Below are 25,550 nucleotides of genomic sequence, written 5' to 3' on the forward strand. Positions count from 1 at the left end.
CCTGAATTCCAAGACAAATAATCCTCCTGCCTCAGCCTCCCCAGTAGCTTGGACTATAAGCATGCACCATGGGTCCCAACACTTCCACCATTTTTAAAACTCTAACGTTGTATAGTTACATTGCCAGAAAGCACCTTACCAGTACCTTAGTTTCCTGATAAAATTTTTTATTGGGTTATATTTAATGTTATTGGTTCCTAGGGGTCAGTACAAGAAAAAGCCACATGAACATGTTTTTTATCTTCTGCAAAATTCCTATTAAACATACTGTTCAGCATCATTCTGGATTTGTTTTTTGTTTTGTTTTTGTAACAGGATCTTGCTTTATATAGTCCAGGCTGGTCTCAAGCTCATGGTCTTCCTACTTCTGCATCCTAAGTGCTGGGACTACAAGTGTATGCCACCACATCTGGCTCTCATTCTAGGTTTTTTATGTTAAGATTCACATTATGCCGGGTGCCACTGGTTCATGCCTGTAATCCTAACTACTGAGGAGACAGAGATCGGGAGGATCGCAGTTAGAAGCCAGCCCGCGCAAATATTTCAAGAGCTCAATTTCAAAAATATCCAATGCAAAGAAGTGCTGGTGGAGTGGCTCAAGTAAGTGGTAGAGTGCCTGAGTTGATTCATTTTTCATGGCTTGTGAACCAGAAGAGGATTCTCTTCTTTTTCTTTTCTTTCTTTGTTTCTTTCTCTTTTTCTTTAAGCAGTACTGGCATTTGAACTCATAGGCTCAATTGTCATACTGCTTTTTATCAGCTAAGAGCTATGATAAATTGGCGTGCTTCTTTTTTGGGGGGTACTAAGGGTGAACTCAGGGCCTTGTACCTCCTGGACAGGGCTTGAGAGCCATGCCCCCATCCCAGTGTTTCTCTTTAGAACTTAGTTTACGTGATGTGAGAAAACAGTACCAAATACACAATTATTATCTTACCTTGACTTTCAGGTAGAATTTTCTCCCCATTCCATCCTTATGGGTTATGATCTCTCTAACTTTGGGATTTTGGGGGGGAAGGGTGCTGGAGATTGAAAGCCTTCCGGCATTGCTCTGTCTTGACTTGAACATTTCTTTTGTATATATCTCCTCAAATACATAGCTATCTTAAATCCTTGGAATTAGATAGGGTACCAAGAACAAAAAAAAAAAAAAAAAGAAACAATGAAAGAGGATCTGAAGCCTGATTTATGAGTAGAAACTGAAACCCTTACAATCTACCCCTAAAACTTATCAAGAAGTAGGTTAAAGAAGAGAAGAGAAATCCAGTGGCTTGACTAAAAAATATTCTTTGTCTTGTAAGCCAAAAGATTCCACTTTCCAAGTGAGTGACAACTGAGGCAATAATTAGGAATTAACATTTGTTCATTTTTCTTGTCCTCTTTTTCTTGTCCTTTAAAATTTATCTGTTTTGACCCCAGGCCTACTGGGAACACTTACGCACACAATGGGTGATGCTGGAGCTTTAAGTGCTGCAAATATGTCAGACTATGTCAGTGGTTCTCAGAGCCACTGTGCCATTTCTTCCTACATCTCACAGAAAAAGTCACAAGGGACACTTTTAAAGCTTCAGCATTTACTAAACACTGAATAATTCATTTGAAATCTATAGAGCTACACAAGCCTTTAGCCTACGAATTGAAAGGAAAATTCTGTTTCTTGTCAGACAGCATCCTATATATTCAAAAGCTTCCCCCAAATATAAGACATATTCAACTACCCTTTTCTTTAAAATATCTACACAGCACTACAGTCTTAATTAATTTCCAATACAGGCCACATGTGCTTTAATACTCCAATTTTTAATGCCATCAAATTAAGATACAGAACACTATGTACTGGTTTAATTATTTTCAGTATTTTCCTTTTCACATTTTAATTTGTGATCTTTACATCATAAAAGGCTCAGGTTAAAAATGTCATTATGTATTAATATTCTTTCTAAGCTAGTACACCAGGTGCCAAAGGTTGAGATCAAAGAGCAAGAATAAGGAAAAAAAGCTAGATAGGATTTACTCACCAGGGCTTTAAGAAAAGTACCTTTTTAAAGAAGAATTCTTTTCCATTTAGGAAACAAGTGTACTCTAACCAATCCAAACAACCAGTTCTGATTCTCATCCTTCTTCTCAGAAGTAAGTTAATTTTGCACCATGCACTTCTTAAACAAGGGAATTTTAAAATGCCCTTGGCAGGGAAAAGGTAGGGAAAGAGGGCTGGGGAGACTTATTTTACTTTCCAGTTTCAAATCTTTCCAGCCTTTTGAAAAGAGCATCTTCAAACAATTTTTTGCATGTGCTGCAGATTTTTGGCAGAGTAACTTTGTCCTATTTCAAAGCTTTGCTGAATTTGAAAAACTACAATTACTGTTTTCATCCTGTCATGTCAAAAATTCTTAAAACCATTAAGACTGTTCTTTATTCCCTACTCTGACATGCTTAAAGGCTCAGATTTGTCATTTAGTCACAAAAGGGAGGAATTCAGCTAAATCTTCACATAGCTTAGGATAAAGCTTCAGTGATTAAAAACCTGTGACCTGATTTTTATAAGGTAAGAGGAACAAATACTTCTCTAAACAAATATTTTATCTATCTTTACATTTTTTCTTAGCAGGATTATCCCAGTGGCAGCCAGGAAAATAACAGCTGGTCTCAGATTAGTTTAGCAAAAACAGAATTGGGAATATGTCAAAGTATCAGGACTTTAATCAGATAAAATTGTCCTACTTTGTAAAATAAAGCATAAAGTTTATTATATTCAAGGAAAACTGCAAATAGCTAATGATAAACACTAAATTATTTTGAATTTTAGCTAAGACCAAAAAAAATCAGACAAGTCCATTACTGAGGAACAAGACTGATAGAACAATGCAATGTCGCCATTTTGTGAATCGGCCAAAATGGCAGCCCCGCCCTTAAACAAATTCCCATGCTCTAAGACAGCCCCACCCCTATCAGAGACTACTGCACATGCGTTAACTTCCTTAACCTCCCCCTTCTATAAAAGCCACTGCTTGCCCAGACTCGGGGCTGCGCCATCTTTTCCCCAGCCAGCCTGGCAGTTTGGGCCTGCCATTAAACTTTGCTCTATGGACGTGAGACTTTTCTCATGAGCTTTCTTTGTGAGTGGTGTTTTTCCTAACATTTGGTGCCGTGACTAGGATCAGGTTGAGTTCCTGGCACTGACCTTGCTCTCCCGGCCTCCCCCACCCCATCCTGCTCTCTCTTCCTCTCTCTCCCCCTCTCTCTCTCTCTCTCTCTCAATTCCCATTTCCTTCCTCTGGGGTCTGAGCTGCTTTACCGGGACCCCTGAACCTAAAAAACGCCACTCTCTCACTAGGTCACAGGGAGGTTCCTCCGACCTAGTGCACCTCCAACCACCAATTACCACCAGCCAATCTTCCCTCAAGGCCCTCTCTTCCTCAGTAAGTCCTCCTCACATGCTGAGCTGTGGTCTCTCTCTCTCTCATTTCCTCGAAAGCCCTAGCGCTAGGTCGCAGCTCACTCTTGTCCCTGGGAACTCGGTTCCCCACTAGGGACTGTGGAACTCCCGTGGTGAAGCCATTTCCTCTGGGTGTTATGTTCCACAGTTCTCTCTCTCCTGAGGACGTGGTATTTAGGGGACGCCTGCCATATCTCTCCTCAAGTCAGGCCTTCACCATAGGAGCTGGACCGTCCCAAATTCCTTCAGACTCCCCATTGGGATGTCTCCTGGCCAACCTTGGGCCACTCTGCCTAACACCTGAGCTAAAGCCACGAAAGCTCATTTTTCTCTGTAATCAGGCCTGGCTCCAATACCCATTAGACAATGCCTCCAAATGGCCACTTAATGGCACTTTCAATCCCAATATTTTAAGGGATTTATACAATCTCTATGAGTGTGCTGGTAAATGGAAGGAACTTTCCTATGTCCGATCCTTTCCCTATCTCTGCATCAAACCCTTCTCTGTACTTTCTGTTCCCCTGCGCAGATTCTATTAGCCTATAAACCAGTTTCTAAGTCAATCAATTCCTCTCCGAAACCTTCTCCTTTCCCATGTAAACAGACTTCTTGCACTGCTTACCATACCTATCTCCTCCTATCTTTCTGAAAAACTTTCCCCGTCATGGAGTTAAGCAAGCCACTCTTTGCCAACTCTGGCCTTAAGGCGATTCCAGCTCTGGGAGAGCTCATGCTCCCTTCCTGCCAGCTGAGACCAAGCCCAGGGTTTATTCAGGTAAGCCTCATGCTACATTGGTGGAGTCCTGTTTGATTATGTCATCTGACAACTGCTTCTCTTCCCCCTCCCATCTAATGTCCCTTTTTCCTAAGACATCGATCAGAGAGTGGAGGTTTCGTGTTGCTGAAAGTGTTCCAGTACCAGTCAATGGGAGTGACCTAAAAGCACAGGTTATGGCTAATCCCTCAGGCGTGTGTCATGCCTCCAGGCTCTGCCTTCCCCTCCCTTACCTAAGATGTCAGGACACCTCTTCAGCTTCCTCCATGGTCTCACCACATGTCCTTTGTCTCTGTCTGCTTTCCCCTCCTTGGGCTTACTGGGACCCTGCCTCCCATGAAAAACCTGTAGCATGGTACCTTATGACTTAAGTTATTCCAACTAGTTTGCCAGGCCTCTCAGTCTAAAGTAACTTTAAATCAGCTGCTTTACAAAAGCACTTAAAAAAACTGCAGCTGCCATGCTCACGCCATAACTATGTCCCCACAAGGAGAGGAGGGAAAGCAAACAGGCACACTAGTACACAGTATGCCAGCTCCTGGACACAGCAAAAACACCTGCCATAGCTAAGAAAATCCATAGAGAGGACCCAGCACATCCTGGGCCACCAGCCACACATGGCGATAGCTGCAGCCCACTGCCACTTCCCCTAGAATATACACGCACAAAGTACACAGGAAGTGGGGAGGGGCAACAGGCTGCAGGATCAAGATCATTTGTCCCAGGTGTGTGTGTGGACGGAGTGGCACCTTGTACAAGTCCTGCTCCTAGCCCCACCTCACACCTTGGGGCATCAGACCCAGCCCTTGTAAGCCAATTGTTAGCTCAAGGTTATACTTCCAGAAATAACAAAATAGACATTACTGTGGTCTCTAAACTTCTCATTTAAATTTTTCTATACCTTGGCCCTCAACATAAATTTTTCCCTCCAAATATTAACACTAGTTGTCCCATATGGTACTGTTACTGGCCTGAAATGCCCTCTGAATGCCCTTCTCTAACTTTACAAATGATTTATTTCTTTGTTAAAGAGGTAGCCTTTATTAAAGAGGCTGCCTGCTGTTAGCTAAAAGACAGGATCCTAGCGTTTTGTTCTTTCTAGATGGACCTGCCCCATTCCAGTCTTCTGGCCTGTCTATTAAAACATTAAAAAAAATATTAAAAGCTTTGTACTGAGGCCTGGCCTCAGTATGCCTTACCGAGTGCCTTGCCGAAGTAGCCTTCACAGGGTTCCTTAAATTACAATACCATATTCCAGTTACACCTCTTCTATAAAAGTAAAAAAGTAAACTGAGGTCCCCTATACAAATTTCTACCTTCTGAGCCACCCCAATACTCAGAACCTCTTAATGAGTGCTTCCCTCTTCAACAGGCAATGGTAGGAAGAGAGCAAGTCTTATGTCCCCTTCCAGTTATCAAATCTAAGGGAAATTTAAAAACATCTAAATAGCTGTACTGATGCCCAGACAAATACACTCAAGCCTTTCTCTCTGTGATCCAAACCTTTCAACTGACATGAAAGGATATTATGCTTCTACTAGACCAGACTCTTATCTCATTAGAAAAGCAATGGGTTCTGGCCCAGGCCACTCACGTTGGAAATGATTATATGACTCAGTAGAGTGCCACTTTACATACATAAAGTCCTGAGTTCAAGCCCAGTACAGCCACAGTAAAGAAAAAAAAATTGGGGTTGAGGAAGTAGTTCAACGGGAGAATATCTGCCCAGCATGTGCAAACCCCTGGGTTCAATTCCCCAGCATTACTAAATAATAAAAAAAAATAGTAAAGAAGATAAGTGGCATTAATGTCACTTCAGCCATCTCACAGTGGAAAAACGTACTTTATCCTAGACCAGATCCCTCATTCTTCAAGTGAGGAAACTGAGGCCCAGAACAGTTCAGAGACCTGCTCTCCAGAGTGTCAGGTGTCAATGTAAAATAACAACTTTGCTTTACCGCAACGCCCTAAAAAAAATCCTCTTACCTTTCTACAACATCTTAAGGAAGCTATCAGAAAGCATACCACGATGGACCCAGAGTCACAGGTGAGAGAGGTTCTCCTCAAAGATAAATTTCTAACAGTCAGCCCCAGATATTCATAAAAAACTCAGACTGTGGCTGAAGGGAAAAACTCATTAAACCAAGTAATACAGCCAGCCATGTCTGTATTTATAGCTATGTCTGTATGTCCGGGACCTTACTAACAGGAGACAAAAAGATAAGAGACACCATGGCCTCATTGCTGCTCTCAGAGAGGGCCCCACCCGACTGGGGCCTATATCCTGAACTTGCTACCATGGGGGACAGGAGGGGCACTTCTGCAAAGAATGCTTAAGGGGGGACAGCTTGGGAGACAGCCCCGCCCCCAACCGGGACCGTGCCCTCTCTGCAAGGGTAACCACTGGAGATCTAAGTGCCCACGTACCAGATGGAAGGTGAGGTGCCACCTCCTATGGATTTATGGGACCTGGCCTCCTATCCATGCTCCACTTATTAATATCGATGTTGAGGAACCTCAGGTAGTCATAATGGTAGAGAAGTGAAAGGTCATTTTCCTCCTAGACAGTGGAGCCCGTTTCTCTGTTTTACCTTTTTCTCCTGGTCCCCGGTCCAATGACAAAAGTTATCGTTCGGGGCAAATCTGACAAGCCCCTAGAGCACTAGTTTACCCGGCCTCTGGCCTGCTCTTGGGGAGACCTCCTCTTCTGTCACTCTTTCCTCATAGTACCTAAAACTCCAGTGTCCCTGCTGGGACGGGATTTACTATCTCAATTAAAAGCTCAAGTTCTCCTCCTCCCAGGCAGCTATCTCTGCTGAACCCTCCTTCAAAAACAAATAAATTCCACAGTGTGGACTGATGAGATGAGTGTAGGGTGAGCTAGGACGGCCCTCCCTATTCAAATAAAACTCAAAAATCCCTCACAGTTTTCACACCCAAAACAACATCCCCTCAAGCCTGAGGGATTATGGGGGATTATGAGGGATTATGAGGGATTATGAGGCCTTATGCCTACGATCAATTCCTTAAAACAACAGGGCTACTAATTAGTTACTCCAGCCCATATAATAAATTTAAAATTATTATAAAAGCTAATTTTAAAATACAAGCTACAAAGTGAACAATTAAAAAGGATATAGATAACTAGTGAATGTATTTTTTGAGAAGTTAAAGGAAAAAGAATTGTTTTTAGATGAGAAAGGATTTTGTAAAGAAGCATTTGTCCTAAAGATTGTTTCAAATAGTAGGGATAAAGACAAACCATCAAAGAGTTTAGTATGTTATATAAAGGTCTAAGTAAGTTTTAAAAGTGTATAAAAAGCTTCAATGTGTCATAAAGTTAAAGTTGAGTATAATCTAAGAGTTGCCTAAAAGATTTTTAGGGTCATGTCAAACTAAAGTCAAATCTTCTATGTCTATAAAATAACAAGGTTATCTTAATATTGTTCTGCTCTGAGTAACATCTACAAAAAACCATTACATAGGAAGATTTTATCAAACAAATTATTTGTCTTTTCTGCTGATCTTGTCAAGCTTTAAGTACTACTAAATCAGAGTTCATTTACATATTTGCTTATGTGTCTTAAATGACCACCTTGTAACAGTGTTATACTTTATCTAAATATGGTACAAACATTTACAAAGTTAGAAGTGTCAATTTATATAAAATAATGAGCTAAATCTCTCTTTTATCCAAAAGTGCTACATTTAACCTGCATTCTGACAGTCAGCCTCTATTTGCCTTTAAAGGTCCCATAAATACTACATAGCAACTAACTTGGTCAGTTTTGCCATAAGAATTTAAAGACAGCTCTCATCTTTGTGGACAAACCCTAACCAAAGACTTATTAGATTGGTACTACCCAGAGGCCACCCATCTTCAATGCAGAGCCACAGAGCCCCTCATCTGCAGGGCAACTGAGTCCTTTTTAAAACTTTCTGGCCTCCGGGGATACAAAGTCTCTAAAGAGAAGGCTCAATTATGTCTCCCACAGGTCACCTACCTAGGTGTGGCCTTAAAGGGACAGATTCACTCCCTGAGTCATAAAAGCATCAACCCAATCTTCCATTTCCCAACCCCCATACCATAAGACAGCTTACAGCTTTCCTGGCAGTTATAGGATTTTGCAGAATTTAGATCCCTAGGTATGCAGTCCCTGAGCAGACACCTTTTTATGCTCCTCCTAATGTTCCTTTTTGGGTGTTAAATAATGCATGGCCACCCATTTCTCCTAGAAAACTTGCCTCCAACAGACTCTGCTCCTCTAGCTGACTACCTGCCTTCTCAGGGAGCTTCTCTGAAAGCATGCAGACCAGATCCTGCCCCACCCTATGACAGTTTCTGTTAAACCAGGGCATCTTGTTGTCCTAAAAGGATCTTCTACCCTCTTCATTGGGACTTTGGTGGACCAGCACTCATCTGGTCATTCTCATGACACCCACTGCTGTCAAGCTCAATGTGTTTCCCCAATTGCAGCACCTCTCAAGAAACAATTAGAAAAATGGAGAAGGGAGTTGGAGGACTCTTGAAATTGTCTAGGGAACGACATTTCCCTAGACAATTTCCTGACCACTGCCCATCCTAATGCCTATGTTTCTTGCTCTCCTATTCTTAAGCTTCCTCCCTTGTATCATACATACTGCATGTCTACTATTGCTAATTGAAAGTTTAACCAGTTGTACCTCCAGGAATACCAACCTCTCCAAAACTGTTCAGAGGACTGCTATGAGGGCATCCACCAGGACACAGGAGCCTGAGGATGCTGCCCCATACAACACACTCTGCCAGCAGGAAGCAGCTAAAGAGACCAATGCTTTGTCCCAATTCCTGATCCTCAGCCCCTACCCTCATCATTATTAAAGAAAAAATAGGGGAATGATAGAACAATAATGTCACCATTTTGTAAAATGGCCAAAATGGCAGCCCTGGCCTTAAACAAATTCCCATGATCTAAAACAGCCCCACTCCTACCAGAAACTACTGCGCATGCACTAACTTCCTTAACCTCCCCCTTCTACAAAAGCCACTATTCGCCCAGACTCAGGGCTGTGCCATCTTTTCCCCAGCCAACCTGGCAGTTTGGGCCTGCCATTAAACTCTGCTCTATGAACGTGAGACTTTTCTCAGAGGCTTTCTTTGTGAGTGGCGTTTTTCCTAACAAAGACAAGAAGTGTTCTGGCTATAGCAGATCAGAAAGAGTAGGCACACTGCAAAGCCTAATCAAGTTATGATTTTACACAATAAAGATATCCTGTCTTCAAAACAATTAATGATAAGGACTGTGGCCCCAAAACAAATCATCGTATTATATAGCTTCATATATAACATAACTAGAGAAAATTTTAGATCCTTTTAAACTTGTTCTCACAGTGAACGAAGTAACAATTTGTATGAGACGCTGTTAGGATAGTGTGGAATTTTCTAAATCTATTTCAGTGAGTCAACTTTCAAATTCTTTTCTTCACCAATCTTAAGTAACAGGAGCAACAGCAGAGAGTGGAAGAGATGATTCTTCAAAATAAAGCTGTGCACTGAATTCCAAGATGGCGGCTAGAGGTAGGAAGCAGAAAGCAACCCTCCTATAGTGAAAGCTTGGAGACATGCTGGAGACACACTTTGCAGGCATAATCACCGAGAAAAGGCATAACTATGACCCCTCCACATCTCTAGCCGGCACAGAGAATCTCCACTTCACGTTAAATGGAGAAACGAGGAGGCCCCCGGGGTGCCAGTGGCCGGCGCCCATACGGCTTGGGAAGACGCGGACCAGGTGAGCTTCGCGGTACCGCGGTTCCCCCACAGACAAGCCTGGGCCGGAGAGGCTCTGGCGGGAGCGGGGCGCGCCCAGCAACCAGGAGCGGACGCTTGTGAGAGGAGGGAAGACCCACTTCCCACGTGAACTGTAAATAAACACGCAGGCCTGACAACGCGGGGCAGTGTCACCTTTCCCAGTGCTTGGAAAGGGAAAAGCCTGTGGCAGAGGCCCCCCGCACAGGAGAACTCTGAGCAAACAAAGCCTGTGGGACCAGGTGAGTGCTAAGCTCACCCCAGAGATCTGCATAAATAACGCCGCCAGCTACAGGCTGAGAGCAGCAGGCAGGCAAGCCACAGTTGCAGATACCACTCTCAGAATTGCCTCCAGACGCTTTTTTTTCTTTTTCTCCCTACCTTTGATGAGAGAACAACCGAATTACACCTGCAAGCCGAAAAACTTACTGAAACTGTATTGCATTTGAACTGGGGACACTTGGTGGGGCTTTTTTTTTTTTCTTCTGTGTGTGTGTGAGTGTAGTTTTGTTCTACTTTATGCATCCCCTTTGATGAGACAACTACAGAACAACATCTGAGGCACCAACTCCAGGACTGGAGATTGAGACGGACATCCAAATTATTAAGACTGAAATTGCATTGCATATAAACTTGGAAGTTTTTTGGTTTTTTGGTTTTTTTTGTTTTTTTTAATTTTCTATTTTCCATTTTATTTTAATTCATTTTTATAAATAGATATTACTTTCATATACTTATTTTTTATTTTTTTTATCTTTGATTTTCAATCCTCTCTCTGTCACTCTATTGTCTGTTCAGCTTACTGTCGATTAGTACACTAACACTCCCTGTTTATACCTTTGAAACTCTCTTGTCTGATACCTTGTTCTGCTTTCTCCCTCTTGTCTGTATATTTGTTTTCCCCTTTTCTTTAACTTCTTGCTTTCCATCTCAGCTCACTCTTCCATTCTTAATATTACCATTGTTATTATTACAAGCTAGAAAATACTTAATTACACACAGTACAGGGACAGTAACAACACCAAGGACAATGACAGGAAGACAGAAAAAACAAGGAAACCAGTTTCCCCACAGCAAAAAATTAGTACAGGAACCAGAGGGGAATGAAGAGAACGGAAACTCAGAGCCAGACTCCAACACAATGAAGATAAACTATGCCAAAGGACCCAATGAAGCCTACAAGAATAATTTAAAAGAAGACATACTACAAGTACTCAATGAGAATTTTATAGAGATGATACTGGATAGGGTCAACCAAAATGTACAGGAGACACTCAAGAAATTCCAAGATAATAAAAATAGAGAATTTGAAAAAGCAAAAGAAGAAATAAAGGAAACCATAGAAGCACTGTATAAACACCAAAATGAAAGAGAGAACACAATGAATAAATGGATAAATGAACTCAGGACAAAAATAGACAACAATAAAGAAGAAAACAGCCAGGATATGGAAAACTTCAGAAAAAAGAACGGAACAGAACTGCAAAAGAAAACGGAAGGCCAATCCAGCAGAACAGAACAAACAGAAGACAGAATCTCAGAACTTGAAGATGAAATGGTAATTAAAGGAAAAACTGAAGAACTACTAATTAAACAACTCAAGACCTGTGAAAAGAAAATGCAAGAACTCACCGACTCCATCAAAAGACCAAACTTGAGAATCATGGGCATCGAAGAAGGAGAAGAGGTGCAAGCGAAGGGAATGCGTAATATATTCAACAAAATAATAACGGAAAATTTCCCAAATCTAGAGAAAGATATTCCCATACAAATGCAAGAGGCCTCCAGGACACCAAACAGACCAGATCAAAATAGAACTACTCCACGACATATCATCATTAAAACAACAAGTTCAGAAACTAAGGAAAGAATATTGAAGGCTGCAAGAGAGAAAAAACAAGTAACATACAAAGGTAAACCCATCAAAATCACAGCAGACTTCTCAACAGAAACATTAAAAGCAAGAAGAGCGTGGGGTGAGATCTTCCGGGCGCTGAATGAAAATAACTTCAACCCCAGGATACTCTACCCAGCAAAGCTATCATTCAAAATAGATGGAGCAATAAAAGTCTTCCATGATAAGCAGAAACTAAAACAATATGTGACCACAAAGCCACCATTACAAAAGATTCTGCAAGGGATCCTGCACACAGAAAGTGACACCCAACTTAACCATGAAAAGGCAGGCAGCACCAAACCACAGGATAAGAAAAAGCAAGACAGTAGAGAGTAACATCAAGTTAGGTACACACAATCAAACCTTCAAACAACTAAGACAACTAAATGGCAGGAATCACCACATACCTATCAGTACTAACACTTAATGTTAATGGACTTAATTCACCCATCAAAAGACACCGTTTGACAAAATGGATTAAAAAAGAAGATCCAACAATTTGTTGCTTACAGGAGACTCATCTCACTGACAGAAATAAAAATATGCTTAGGATGAAAGGCTGGAAGAAGATTTACCAAGCCAATGGCCCCCGAAAACAAGCAGGAGTAGCAAAACTTATCTCTGACAAAGTAGACTTCAAACCTACATTGATCAAACGAGATAAAGAAGGACATTCCATACTAATAAAAGGGGAAATAGACCAAAAGGAAATAATAATCATCAATCTGTACGCACCCAATGTCAACGCACCCAATTTCATCAAACATACCCTGAAAGACCTAAAAGCATATATAAACGCCAACACAGTGGTTGTGGGAGACTTTAACACTCCATTAGCATCAGTAGATAGGTCGTCCAAACAAAAACTCAATAAAGAAATCCAAGATCTAAAATATGCAATAGATCAAGTGGACCTAGTAGATGTCTACAGAACATTTCATCCAACCTCTACACAATATACATTCTTCTCAGCAGCCCATGGAACCTTCTCCAAAATAGATCATATCCTAGGGCACAAAGCAAGCCTCAGCAAATATAAGAAAATAGAAATAATACCATGCATACTATCTGACCACAATGCAGTAAAAGTAGAACTCAACAACAAAAGTAAAGACAAAAAACATGCAAACAGCTGGAAACTAAATAACTCATTACTTAATGAAGAATGGATCATCGATGCAATAAAAGAGGAAATTAAAAAGTTCCTAGAAGTCAATGAAAATGAAAACACAACCTACCAGAACCTATGGGACACAGCTAAGGCAGTCTTGAGAGGAAAGTTTATAGCCATGAGTGCATATATTAAAAAGATTGAAAGATCCCAAATCAATGACCTAATGATACATCTCAAACTCCTAGAAAAACAAGAACAAGCAAATCCCAAAACAAATAGAAGGAGAGAAATAATAAAAATAAGAGCTGAAATCAACGAAATAGAAACCAAAAAAACCATACAAAGAATTAATGAAACAAAAAGTTGGTTCTTTGAAAAAATAAACAAGATCGATAGACCCCTGGCAAACCTGACTAAAATGAGGAGAGAAAAAACCCAAATTAGTAGAATCAGGAATGCAAAAGGGGAGATAACAACAAACACCATGGAAGTCCAGGAAATCATCAGAGACTACTTTGAGAACCTATATTCAAATAAATTTGAAAATCTAAAAGAAATGGACAGATTTCTAGATACATATGATCATCCAAAACTGAACCATGAGGAAATTAATCACCTGAATAGACCTATAACACAAAATGAAATTGAAGCAGCAATCAAGAGTCTCCCCAAAAAGAAAAGTCCAGGACCTGATGGATTCTCTGCTGAATTCTATCAGACCTTTAAAGAAGAACTGATACCAACCCTCCTTAAACTGTTCCATGAAATAGAAAGGGAAGGAAAACTGCCAAACACATTTTATGAAGCCACTATTACACTTATCCCAAAACCAGGCAAAGACACCTCCAAAAAGGAGAACTATAGGCCAATCTCCTTAATGAACATTGATGCAAAAATCCTCACAAAATAATGGCAAATCGAATTCAGCAACACATCAAAAAGATTATTCACCACGACCAGGTAGGCTTCATCCCAGGGATGCAGGGGTGGTTCAACATACGAAAATCAATAAATGTAATAAACCACATTAACAGAAGCAAAGACAAAAACCACTTGATCATCTCAATAGATGCAGAAAAAGCCTTTGATAAGATCCAACATCATTTCATGATAAAAGCTCTAAGAAAACTAGGAATAGAAGGAAAGTTCCTCAACATTATAAAAGCTATATATGACAAACCTACAGCCAGCATTATACTTAACGGAGAAAAATTAAAACCATTCCCTCTAAAATCAGGAACCAGACAAGGATGCCCACTATCTCCACTCCTATTCAACATAGTACTGGAATTCCTAGCCAGAGCAATTAGGCAAGAAGAAGGAATAAAAGGAATACAAATAGGTAAAGAAACTGTCAAAATATCCCTATTTGCAGACAACATGATCCTATACCTGAAAGACCCAAAAAACTCTACTCAGAAGCTTCTAGACATCATCAATAGCTATAGCAAGGTAGCAGGATATAAAATCAACATAGAAAAATCATTAGCATTTCTATACACTAACAATGAGCAAACGGAAAAAGAATGTATGAAAACAATTCCATTTACAATAGCCTCAAAAAAAATCAAATACCTAGGTGTAAACCTAACAAAAGATGTGAAAGACCTCTACAAGGAAAACTATACACTTCTGAAGAAAGAGATTGAGGAAGACTATAGAAAGTGGAGAGATCTCCCATGCTCATGGATTGGTAGAATCAACATAGTAAAAATGTCTATACTCCCAAAAGTAATCTACATGTTTAATGCAATTCCCATCAAAATTCCAATGACATTCATCAAAGAGATTGAAAAATCTACTGTTAAATTTATATGGAAACACAAGAGGCCACGAATAGCCAAGGCAATACTCAGTCAAAAGAACAATGCAGGAGGTAGCACAATACCTGACTTCAAACTATATTACAAAGCAATAACAATAAAAACAGCATGGTACTGGCACAAAAACAGACATGAAGACCAGTGGAACAGAATAGAGGCCCCGGATATGAAGCCACACAACTATAACCAACTTGTCTTTGACAAAGGAGCTAAAAATATACGATGGAGAAATAGCAGCCTCTTCAACAAAAACTGCTGGGAAAACTGGTTAGCAGTCTGCAAAAAACTGAAACTAGATCCATGTATATCACCCTATACCAAGATTAACTCAAAATGGATCAAAAATCTTAATATCAGACCCCAAACTCTTAAGTTGATACAAGAAAGAGTAGGAAATACTCTGGAGATAGTAGGTATAGGTAAGAACTTTCTCAATGAAACCCCAGCAGCACAGCAACTAAGAGATAGCATAGATAAATGGGACCTCATAAAACTAAAAAGCTTCTGTTCATCAAAAGAAATGGTCTCTAAACTGAAGAGAACACCCACAGAGTGGGAGAAAATATTTGCCAATTATACATCAGACAAAGGACTGATAACCAGAATATACAGGGAACTTAAAAAACTAAATTCTCCCAAAACTAATGAACCAATAAAGAAATGGGCATGTGAACTAAACAGAACTTTCTCAAAAGAAGAAATTCAAATGGCCAGAAAACACATGAAAAAATGCTCACCATCTCTAGCAATAAAGGAAATGCAAATTAAAACCACACTAAGATTCCACCTCACCCCTGTTAGAATAGCCATCATCAGCAACACCACCAACAACAGGTGTTGGCGAGGATGCGGGGAAAAAGGAACCCTCTTACACTGTTGGTGGGAATGTAGACTAGTACAACCACTCTGGAAAAAAATTTGGAGGCTACTTAAAAAGCTGGACATCGATCTACCATTTGATCCAGCAATACCACTCTTGGGGATATACCCAAAAGACTGTTACTCCAGAGGCACCTGCACATCCATGTTTATTGCGGCACTATTCACAATAGCCAAGTTATGGAAACAGCCAAGATGCCCCATCACTGACGAATGGATTAAGAAAATGTGGTATCTATACACAATGGAATTTTATGCAGCCATGAAGAAGAACGAAATGTTATCATTCGCTGGTAAATGGATGGAATTGGAGAACATCATTCTGAGTGAGGTTAGCCTGGCTCAAAAGACCAAAAATCGTATGTTCTCCCTCATATGTGGACATTAGATCAAGGGCAAACACAACAAGGGGATTGGACTATGAGCACATGATAAAAGCTTTAGCACACAAGGGAGGGGTGAGGATAGGTAAGACACCTAAAAAACTAGCTAGCATTTGTTGCCCTTAATGCAGAGAAACTAAAGCAGATACCTTAAAGCAACTGAGGCCAATAGGAAAAGGGGACCAGGAACTAGAGAAAAGGTTAGATTAAAAAGAACTAACCTAGAAGGTAACACCCACGCACAGGAAATCAATGTGAGTCAATGCCCTGTATAGCTATCCTTATCTCAACCAGCAAAACCCCTTGTTCCTTCCTATTATTGCTTATACTCTCTCTACAACAAAATTAGAGATAAGGGCAAAATAGTTTCTGCTGGGTATTGAGGGGGGGAGCGGGAGGGGGTGGAGTGGGTGGTAAGGGAGGGGGTGGGGGCAGGGGGGAGAAATGAACCAAGCCTTGTATGCACATATGAATAATAAAAGAAAAATGAAAAAAAAAAAAAAAAAAAAAAAAAAAAAAAAAAAGGAAATGCAAATTAAAACCACACTAAGATTCCACCTCACCCCTGTTAGAATAGCCATCATCAGCAACACCACCAACAACAGGTGTTGGCGAGGATGCGGGGAAAAAGGAACCCTCTTACACTGTTGGTGGGAATGTAGACTAGTACAACCACTCTGGAAAAAAATTTGGAGGCTACTTAAAAAGCTGGACATCGATCTACCATTTGATCCAGCAATACCACTCTTGGGGATATACCCAAAAGACTGTTACTCCAGAGGCACCTGCACATCCATGTTTATTGCGGCACTATTCACAATAGCCAAGTTATGGAAACAGCCAAGATGCCCCATCACTGACGAATGGATTAAGAAAATGTGGTATCTATACACAATGGAATTTTATGCAGCCATGAAGAAGAACGAAATGTTATCATTCGCTGGTAAATGGATGGAATTGGAGAACATCATTCTGAGTGAGGTTAGCCTGGCTCAAAAGACCAAAAATCGTATGTTCTCCCTCATATGTGGACATTAGATCAAGGGCAAACACAACAAGGGGATTGGACTATGAGCACATGATAAAAGCTTTAGCACACAAGGGAGGGGTGAGGATAGGTAAGACACCTAAAAAACTAGCTAGCATTTGTTGCCCTTAATGCAGAGAAACTAAAGCAGATACCTTAAAGCAACTGAGGCCAATAGGAAAAGGGGACCAGGAACTAGAGAAAAGGTTAGATTAAAAAGAACTAACCTAGAAGGTAACACCCACGCACAGGAAATCAATGTGAGTCAATGCCCTGTATAGCTATCCTTATCTCAACCAGCAAAACCCCTTGTTCCTTCCTATTATTGCTTATACTCTCTCTACAACAAAATTAGAGATAAGGGCAAAATAGTTTCTGCTGGGTATTGAGGGGGGGAGCGGGAGGGGGTGGAGTGGGTGGTAAGGGAGGGGGTGGGGGCATGGGGGAGAAATAAACCAAGCCTTGTATGCACATATGAATAATAAAAGAAAAATGGAAAAAAAAAAAAAAAGAAATTCCAAGACAATAAAAATAGAGAATTTGAAAAGGCAAAAGAAGAAATAAAGGAAACCATAGAAGCACTGTATAAACACCAAAGTGAAAGAGAGAACACAATGAATAAATGGATAAATGAACTCAGGAGAAAAATAGACAACAATAAAGAAGAAAACTGCCAGGATATGGAAAACCTCAGAAAAAAGAACGAAACAGAACTGCAAAAGAAAACGGAAGGCCAATCCAGCAGAACAGAACAAACAGAAGACAGAATCTCAGAACTTGAAGATGAAATGGTAATTAAAGGAAAAACCGAAGAACTATTAATTAAACAACTCAAGACCTGTGAAAAGAAAATGCAAGAACTCACCGACTCCATCAAAAGACCAAACTTGAGAATCATGGGCATCGAAGAAGGAGAAGAGATGCAAGCGAAGGGAATGCGTAATATATTCAACAAAATAATAACGGAAAATTTCCCAAATCTAGAGAAAGATATTCCCATACAGATGCAAGAGGACTCCAGGACACCAAACAGACCAGATCAAAACAGAACTACTCCATGACATATCATCATTAAAACAACAAGTTGAGAAACTAAGGAAAGAACATTGAAGACTGTAAGAGAGAAAAAACAAGTAACATACAAAGGTAAACCCATCAAAATCACAGCAGACTTCTCAACAGAAACATTAAAAGCAAGAAGAGCGTGGGGTGAGATCTTCCGGGCGCTGAATGAAAATAACTTCAACCCCAGGATACTCTACCCAGCAAAGCTATCATTCAAAATAGATGGAGCAATAAAAGTCTTCCATGATAAGCAGAAACTAAAACAATATGTGACCACAAAGCCACCATTACAAAAGATTCTGCAAGGGATCCTGCACACAGAAAGTGACACCCAACTTAACCATGAAAAGGCAGGCAGCACCAAACCACAGGATAAGAAAAAGCAAGACAATAGAGAGTAACATCAAGTTAGGTACACACAATCAAACCTTCAAACAACTAAGACAACTAAATGGCAGGAATCACCACATACCTATCAGTACTAACGCTTAATGTTAATGGACTTAATTCACCCATCAAAAGACACCATTTGACAAAATGGATTAAAAAAGAAGATCCAACAATTTGTTGCTTACAGGAGACTCATCTCACCGACAGAAATAAAAATATGCTTAGGATGAAAGGCTGGAAGAAGATTTACCAAGCCAATGGCCCCCAAAAACAGGCAGGAGTAGCAATACTTATCTCTGACAAAGTAGACTTCAAACCTACACTGATCAAATGAGATAAAGAAGGACATTCCATACTAATAAAAGGGGAAATAGACCAAAAGGAAATAATCATCAATCTGTACGCACCCAATGTCAACACACCCAATTTCATCAAACATATCCTGAAAGACCTAAAAGCATATATAAATGCTAACACAGTGGTTGTGGGAGACTTTAACACTCCATTATCATCAATAGACAGGTCATCCAAATAAAAAATCAATAAAAAAATCCAAGATCTAAAATATGCAATAGATCAAATGGACCTAGTAGATGTCTACAGAACATTTCATCCAACCTCTACACAATATACATTCTTCCCAGCAGCCCATGAAACCTTCTCCAAAATAGATCACATCCTACGGCACAAAGCAAGCCTCAGCAAATATAAGAAAATAGAAATAATACCGTGCATACTATCTGACCACAATGCAGTAAAAGTAGAACTCAACAACAAAAGTAAAGACAAAAAACATGCAAACAGCTGGAAACTAAATAACTCATTACTTAATGAAGAATGAATCATCGATGAAATAAAAGAGGAAATTAAAAAGTTCCTGGAAGTTAATGAAAATGAAAACACAACCTACCGGAACCTATGGGACACAGCTAAGGCAGTCCTGAGAGGAAAGTTTATAGCCATGAGTGCATATATTAAAAAGATTGAAAGATCCCAAATCAATGACCTAATGATACATCTCAAACTCCTAGAAAAACAAGAACAAGCAAATCCCAAAACAAATAGAAGGAGAGAAATAATAAAAATAAGAGCTGAAATCAACGAAATAGAAACCAAAAAAACCATACAAAGAATTAATGAAACAAAAAGTTGGTTCTTTGAAAAAATAAACAAGATCGATAGACCCCTGGCAAACCTGACTAAAATGAGGAGAGAAAAAACCCAAATTAGTAGAATTAGGAATGCAAAAGGGGAGATAACAACAAACACCATGGAAGTACAGGAAATCATCAGAGACTACTTTGAGAACCTATATTCAAATAAATTTGAAAATCTAAAAGAAATGGAGATTTCTAGATACATATGATCATCCAAAACTGAACCAAGAGGAAATTAATCACCTGAATAGACCTATAACACAAAATGAAATTGAAGCAGCAATCAAGAGTCTCCTGAAAAAGAAAAGTCCAGGACCTGATGGATTCTCTGCTGAATTCTATCAGACCTTTAAAGAAGAACTGATACCAACCCTCCTTAAACTGTTCCATGAAATAGAAAGGGAAGGAAAACTGCCAAACACATTTTATGAAGCCACTATTACACTTATCCCAAAACCAGGCAAAGACACCTCCAAAAAGGAGAACTATAGGCCAATCTCCTTAATGAACATTGATGCAAAAATCCTCAACAAAATAATGGCAAACCGAATTCAGCAACACATCAAAAAGATTATTCACCACGACCAAGTAGGCTTCATCCCAGGGATGCAGGGGTGGTTCAACATACGAAAATCAATAAATGTAATAAACCACATTAACAGAAGCAAAGACAAAAACCACTTGATCATCTCAATAGATGCAGAAAAAGCCTTTGATAAGATCCAACATCATTTCATGATAAAAGCTCTAAGAAAACTAGGAATAGAAGGAAAGTTCCTCAACATTATAAAAGCTATATATGACAAACCTACAGCCAGCATTATACTTAATGGAGAAAAATTAAAACCATTCCCTCTAAAATCAGGAACCAGACAAGGATGCCCACTATCTCCACTCCTATTCAACATAGTACTGGAATTCCTAGCCAGAGCAATTAGGCAAGAAGAAGGAATAAAAGGAATACAAATAGGTAAAGAAACTGTCAAAATATCCCTGTTTGCAGATGACATGATCCTATACCTGAAAGACCCAAAAAACTCTACTCAGAAGCTTCTAGACATCATCAATAGCTATAGCAAGGTAGCAGGATATAAAATCAACAGAAAAATCATTAGCATTTCTATACACTAACAATGAGCAAACGGAAAAAGAATGTAAGAAAACAATTCCATTTACAATAGCCTCAAACAAAATCAAATACCTAGGTGTAAACCTAACAAAAGATGTGAAAGACCTCTACAAGGAAAACTATACACTTCTGAAGAAAGAGATTGAGGAAGACTATAGAAAGTGGAGAGATCTCCCATGCTCATGGATTGGTAGAATCAACATAGTAAAAATGTCGATACTCCCCAAAGTAATCTACATGTTTAATGCAATTCCCATCAAAATTCCAATGACATTCATCAAAGAGATTGAAAAATCTACTGTTAAATTTATATGGAAACACAAGAGGCCACGAATAGCCAAGGCAATACTCAGTCAAAAGAACAATGCAGGAGGTAGCACAATACCTGACTTCAAACTATATTACAAAGCAATAACAATAAAAACAGCATGGTACTGGCACAAAAACAGACATGAAGACCAGTGGAACAGAATAGAGGCCCCGGATATGAAGCCACACAACTATAACCAACTTGTCTTTGACAAAGGAGCTAAAAATATACGATGGAGAAATAGCAGCCTCTTCAACAAAAACTGCTGGGAAAACTGGTTAGCAGTCTGCAAAAAACTGAAACTAGATCCATGTATATCACCCTATACCAAGATTAACTCAAAATGGATCAAAAATCTTAATATCAGACCCCAAACTCTTAAGTTGATACAAGAAAGAGTAGGAAATACTCTGGAGTTAGTAGGTATAGGTAAGAACTTTCTCAATGAAACCCCAGCAGCACAGCAACTGAGAGATAGCATAGATAAATGGGACCTCATAAAACTAAAACGCTTCTGTTCATCAAGAGAAATGGTCTCTAAACTGAAGAGAACACCCACAGAGTGGGAGAAAATATTTGCCAACTATACATCAGACAAAGGACTGATAACCAGAATATACAGGGAACTTAAAAAACTAAATTCTCCCAAAACTAATGAACCAATAAAGAAATGGGCATGTGAACTAAACAGAACTTTCTCAAAAGAAGAAATTCAAATGGCCAGAAAACACATGAAAAAATGCTCACCATCTCTAGCAATAAAGGAAATGCAAATTAAAACCACGCTAAGATTCCACCTCACCCCTGTTAGAATAGCCATCATCAGCAACACCACCAACAACAGGTGTTGGCGAGGATGCGGGGAAAAAGGAACCCTCATACACTGTTGGTGGGAATGTAGACTAGTACAACCACTCTGGAAAAAAATTTGGAGGCTACTTAAAAAGCCTACCATTTGATCCAGCAATACCACTCTTGGGGATATACCCAAAAGACTGTTACTCCAGAGGCACCTGCACATCCATGTTTATTGCGGCACTATTCACAATAGCCAAGTTATGGAAACAGCCAAGATGCCCCACCACTGACGAATGGATTAAGAAAGTGTGGTATCTATACACAATGGAATTTTATGCAGCCATGAAGAAGAACGAAATGTTATCATTCGCTGGTAAATGGATGGAATTGGAGAACATCATTCTGAGTGAGGTTAGCCTGGCCCAAAAGACCAAAAATCGTATGTTCTCCCTCATATGTGGACATTAGATCAAGGGCAAACACAACAAGGGGATTGGACTATGAGCACATGATAAAAGCGAGAGCACACAAGGAAGGGGTGAGGATAGGTAAGACACCTAAAAAACTAGCTAGCATTTGTTGCCCTTAACGCAGAGAAACTAAAGCAGATACCTTAAAGCAACTGAGGCCAATAGGAAAAGGGGAACAGGTACTAGAGAAAAGGTTAGATCAAAAAGAATTAACCTAGAAGGTAACACCCACGCACAGGAAATCAATGTGAGTCAATGCCCTGTATAGCTATCCTTATCTCAACCAGCAAAAACCCTTGTTCCTTCCTATTATTGCTTATACTCTCTCTACAACAAAATTAGAGATAAGGGCAAAATAGTTTCTGCTGGATATTGAGGGGGGGGAGAGGGAGGGGGAGGAGTGGGTGGTAAGGGAGGGGGTGGGGGCAGGGGGGAGAAATGAACCAAGCCTTGTATGCACATATGAATAATAAAAGAAAAATGAAAAAAAAAGAAAAATATGAAAGGATAAAAAAAAAAAAAAGCCAAAATAAAGCTGTGATGTCAGATACAGGTGTAAATTAAAATTTTAGAAGAAAACTTGTTCCCAGAGCTTCCCTGAGTCAAAGCAAACTGCTTGGACAGTTTGATATCTTTCAGACTCAAATAAAGTTACCTGTATTTTATTTATTTATTTGCTTATTTGTTTGTGGGGTTTGTTTGTTGTTGTTTTGGTGGTACTGGTGTTTGAACTCAGGGCCTCACACTTGCTAGGCAGGTGCTCTTACTGCTTGAGCCACTCCTTCTGCCAGCCCTGTTTGTTTTTGTTTTGTTTGAGACAGGGTCTCAGTATGTAGTCCAGGCTGGCCTCAAACTTTCAATCCTCCTGCCTCAGTTTCTAGAGCATTGAAATTACAGGCATGCCCCACCATACCCAGCTAAAATTATCTTTAAAAAAAAAGAAAAAGACTGTGTGCAATGGTACACACCTTAGTCCCAGCAACACAAGAGGATAAGACAAGAGGACTGCTTGAGCCTAAGAACTGGAGGTCAACCTGGACAACACAGTGAGATCCCATCTCAAAAAAATAAAGAAAGAAAATAAAGGAAAGCCAGGCAAATGCCTGTAACCCCAATTTCTCAGGAAGGTAAGGCAGGAAGATTGTTTTGAGGTCAAAGCAAGAGAGCAAGATCCTGTTTATAAAAAAAAAAAAAAAAAAGAGCCAAGTGTCAAGGTACATTCCTATAATCCCAGCACTAAGGAGATGAAGGCAAGAGAATCTCAAGTTCAAGTCCAGCCTGAGCTGCACAGTGAGACTTGTCTCAAAAAAAAAAAAGAGAGAGAGACAGAAAAGAAAAAGAAAGTTAGTGTTTCTGAAACACAGTGAAGACTTTCCTAGGGAAAGATGCTGTTTGTGTCACTGTGGTAGGCGGAACAATGGTCCTCCAAAGACACTCATGTGCTACTCTCTTGAATTTCTGAATATGCTATCTTGTACATATTTGCAGGTGTAGTTAAGGTAAAGCAGCTTGATATGAGGAGATTAGCCTGATTATGTGGGTAGGCTCAATCAAATTACAGAGTGCTTCAAAGCACGAATTACTTCTTTCTGCCTTAGCAACAGAGAGGTTACAACAGAAGGGACAGAGAAATGCAATGTTGTTGGAGTTGAAGATGGAAGAAAAGGACTGTTAGCCAAATAATGTGGACAACCTCTAGAAGCTGGACTTTCAAGATAAGGACAAGAAATTTCCCCAGAGCGTCCGAAAAGGATCACAACCCTGCCAACATCTTGATTTCAGCCCAATGAGACCCACAAAAGTCTCTGACCCACAGAGATCAAAGATGTGTTATTTTAAGTCTCTAAGCTTGTAGTAACATGTTACTTTGGGATAAGCAGAACTGGGATGTCCTGTTTATGAACAAAATTTGCCTATAGAACTAGTACAATTTAAAGTAGAGTTCATAAAAACTTATAAACAAAAGTTTTAAATCCATTTTGCACCTTTCATACAATGGTCCAATGTTAAGTGCTGCAAATGAATGAGTCAACAAAATCTGTTCCCAGGTCACCCATATCCCTAGTCCAAAAAACAAATCTGTATTACCAAAAGGAAGCCAGCTTGGGTTGACCACCTCTCCCCATTCCTGCAGATAACTCACTTAATGAATTCCTCTTTACAACGTTGCAGCATCTCACAGGTCTGCTGGACCTCTTGTTCACTCAAAAGCACCAACATCCCAATAGTTAGGTGAAGCTTCCTGGGGTTCTGGAAAATGGAGCTGTCAACCCCACGATCCTGTTATCAAAGAGAGAGAAACAAGAAACTCAGCCCATACATGAATAAACGGAAAGAACAGCGACACCAGAAATAAAACCATACATACATGGCCAATGATTTTGATAAGTGAATACCTGTAATCAAAAGAATAAAGGTAGACTCCTACTATATATAAAAATTAACTCAAGGCTGGTGGAGCAGCACAAGTGCACAAGTGGTAGAATGCCTGCCTAGCAGGTGTGAGGCTCTGAGTTCAAGTTCCAGTATTGCAAATAAATAAATAATTCAAGCTGGATATAGTAGCTCATGACTATAATCCCAGCACTGGAGAGGCTGAGACAGAAGGATTGAGAGTTTAAGGGCTGCAGGGTGATGGTGGTGGCTCAATCCTATAATCCTAGCTACTTTGGAGGCAGAGATCAGGAGCACCACGGTTTGAAGCCAGCCCAGGCAAATAGTTCGCAAGACCCTATCTCGAAAAACCCCTAACACAAAAAAAAAAGGGTTGGTAGAATGACTCAAGGTATAGGCCCTGAGTTCAAGGCCCAGTACCTCAAAAAAAAAAAAAAAGAGTTTGAGGCCAACAGAGAAGAGTTTGAGGCCAACATAGTAAGACCTTGACTCACAAAAATAAAGTGTATCAATGACCTAACATAAAAGCTAAGCCACAAAACTCTTAGAGGAAAAATAGATATAAATCTTCATGATCTTGGATTTGGCAATGGAGTCTTACCTAGAATATCACAACCATGGACAACCAAAGAAAGATAAAATGGACTTTATCAAAATTTTAAAATTTAGTGCATCAACAGATGCTATTAAGAAAGTGAAAAGATGCAGGAAATTAATG

The 25,550-nt window shown here is 39.8% G+C and overlaps 1 protein-coding gene across 7 annotated transcripts in view; it reads right to left on the reverse strand.

The window, feature by feature from the left end:
- Nucleotides 1-25,550, reverse strand: part of Ascc1 (activating signal cointegrator 1 complex subunit 1) — a 142,331-nt gene that overhangs the window by 57,175 nt on the left and 59,606 nt on the right. For all 7 annotated transcript variants that reach the window (XM_020161910.2, XM_074079088.1, XM_074079090.1 and 4 more), the window contains exon 6: nucleotides 24,582-24,718. In XM_020161910.2, coding sequence (XP_020017499.2) covers nucleotides 24,582-24,718 — 137 coding nt within the window. The remainder of the gene's footprint in view (nucleotides 1-24,581; nucleotides 24,719-25,550) is intronic.

The sequence above is a fragment of the Castor canadensis genome, chromosome 7, assembly GCF_047511655.1.
Source record: "Castor canadensis chromosome 7, mCasCan1.hap1v2, whole genome shotgun sequence".
In the NCBI taxonomy this organism is placed as follows: Eukaryota; Metazoa; Chordata; class Mammalia; order Rodentia; family Castoridae; genus Castor; species Castor canadensis.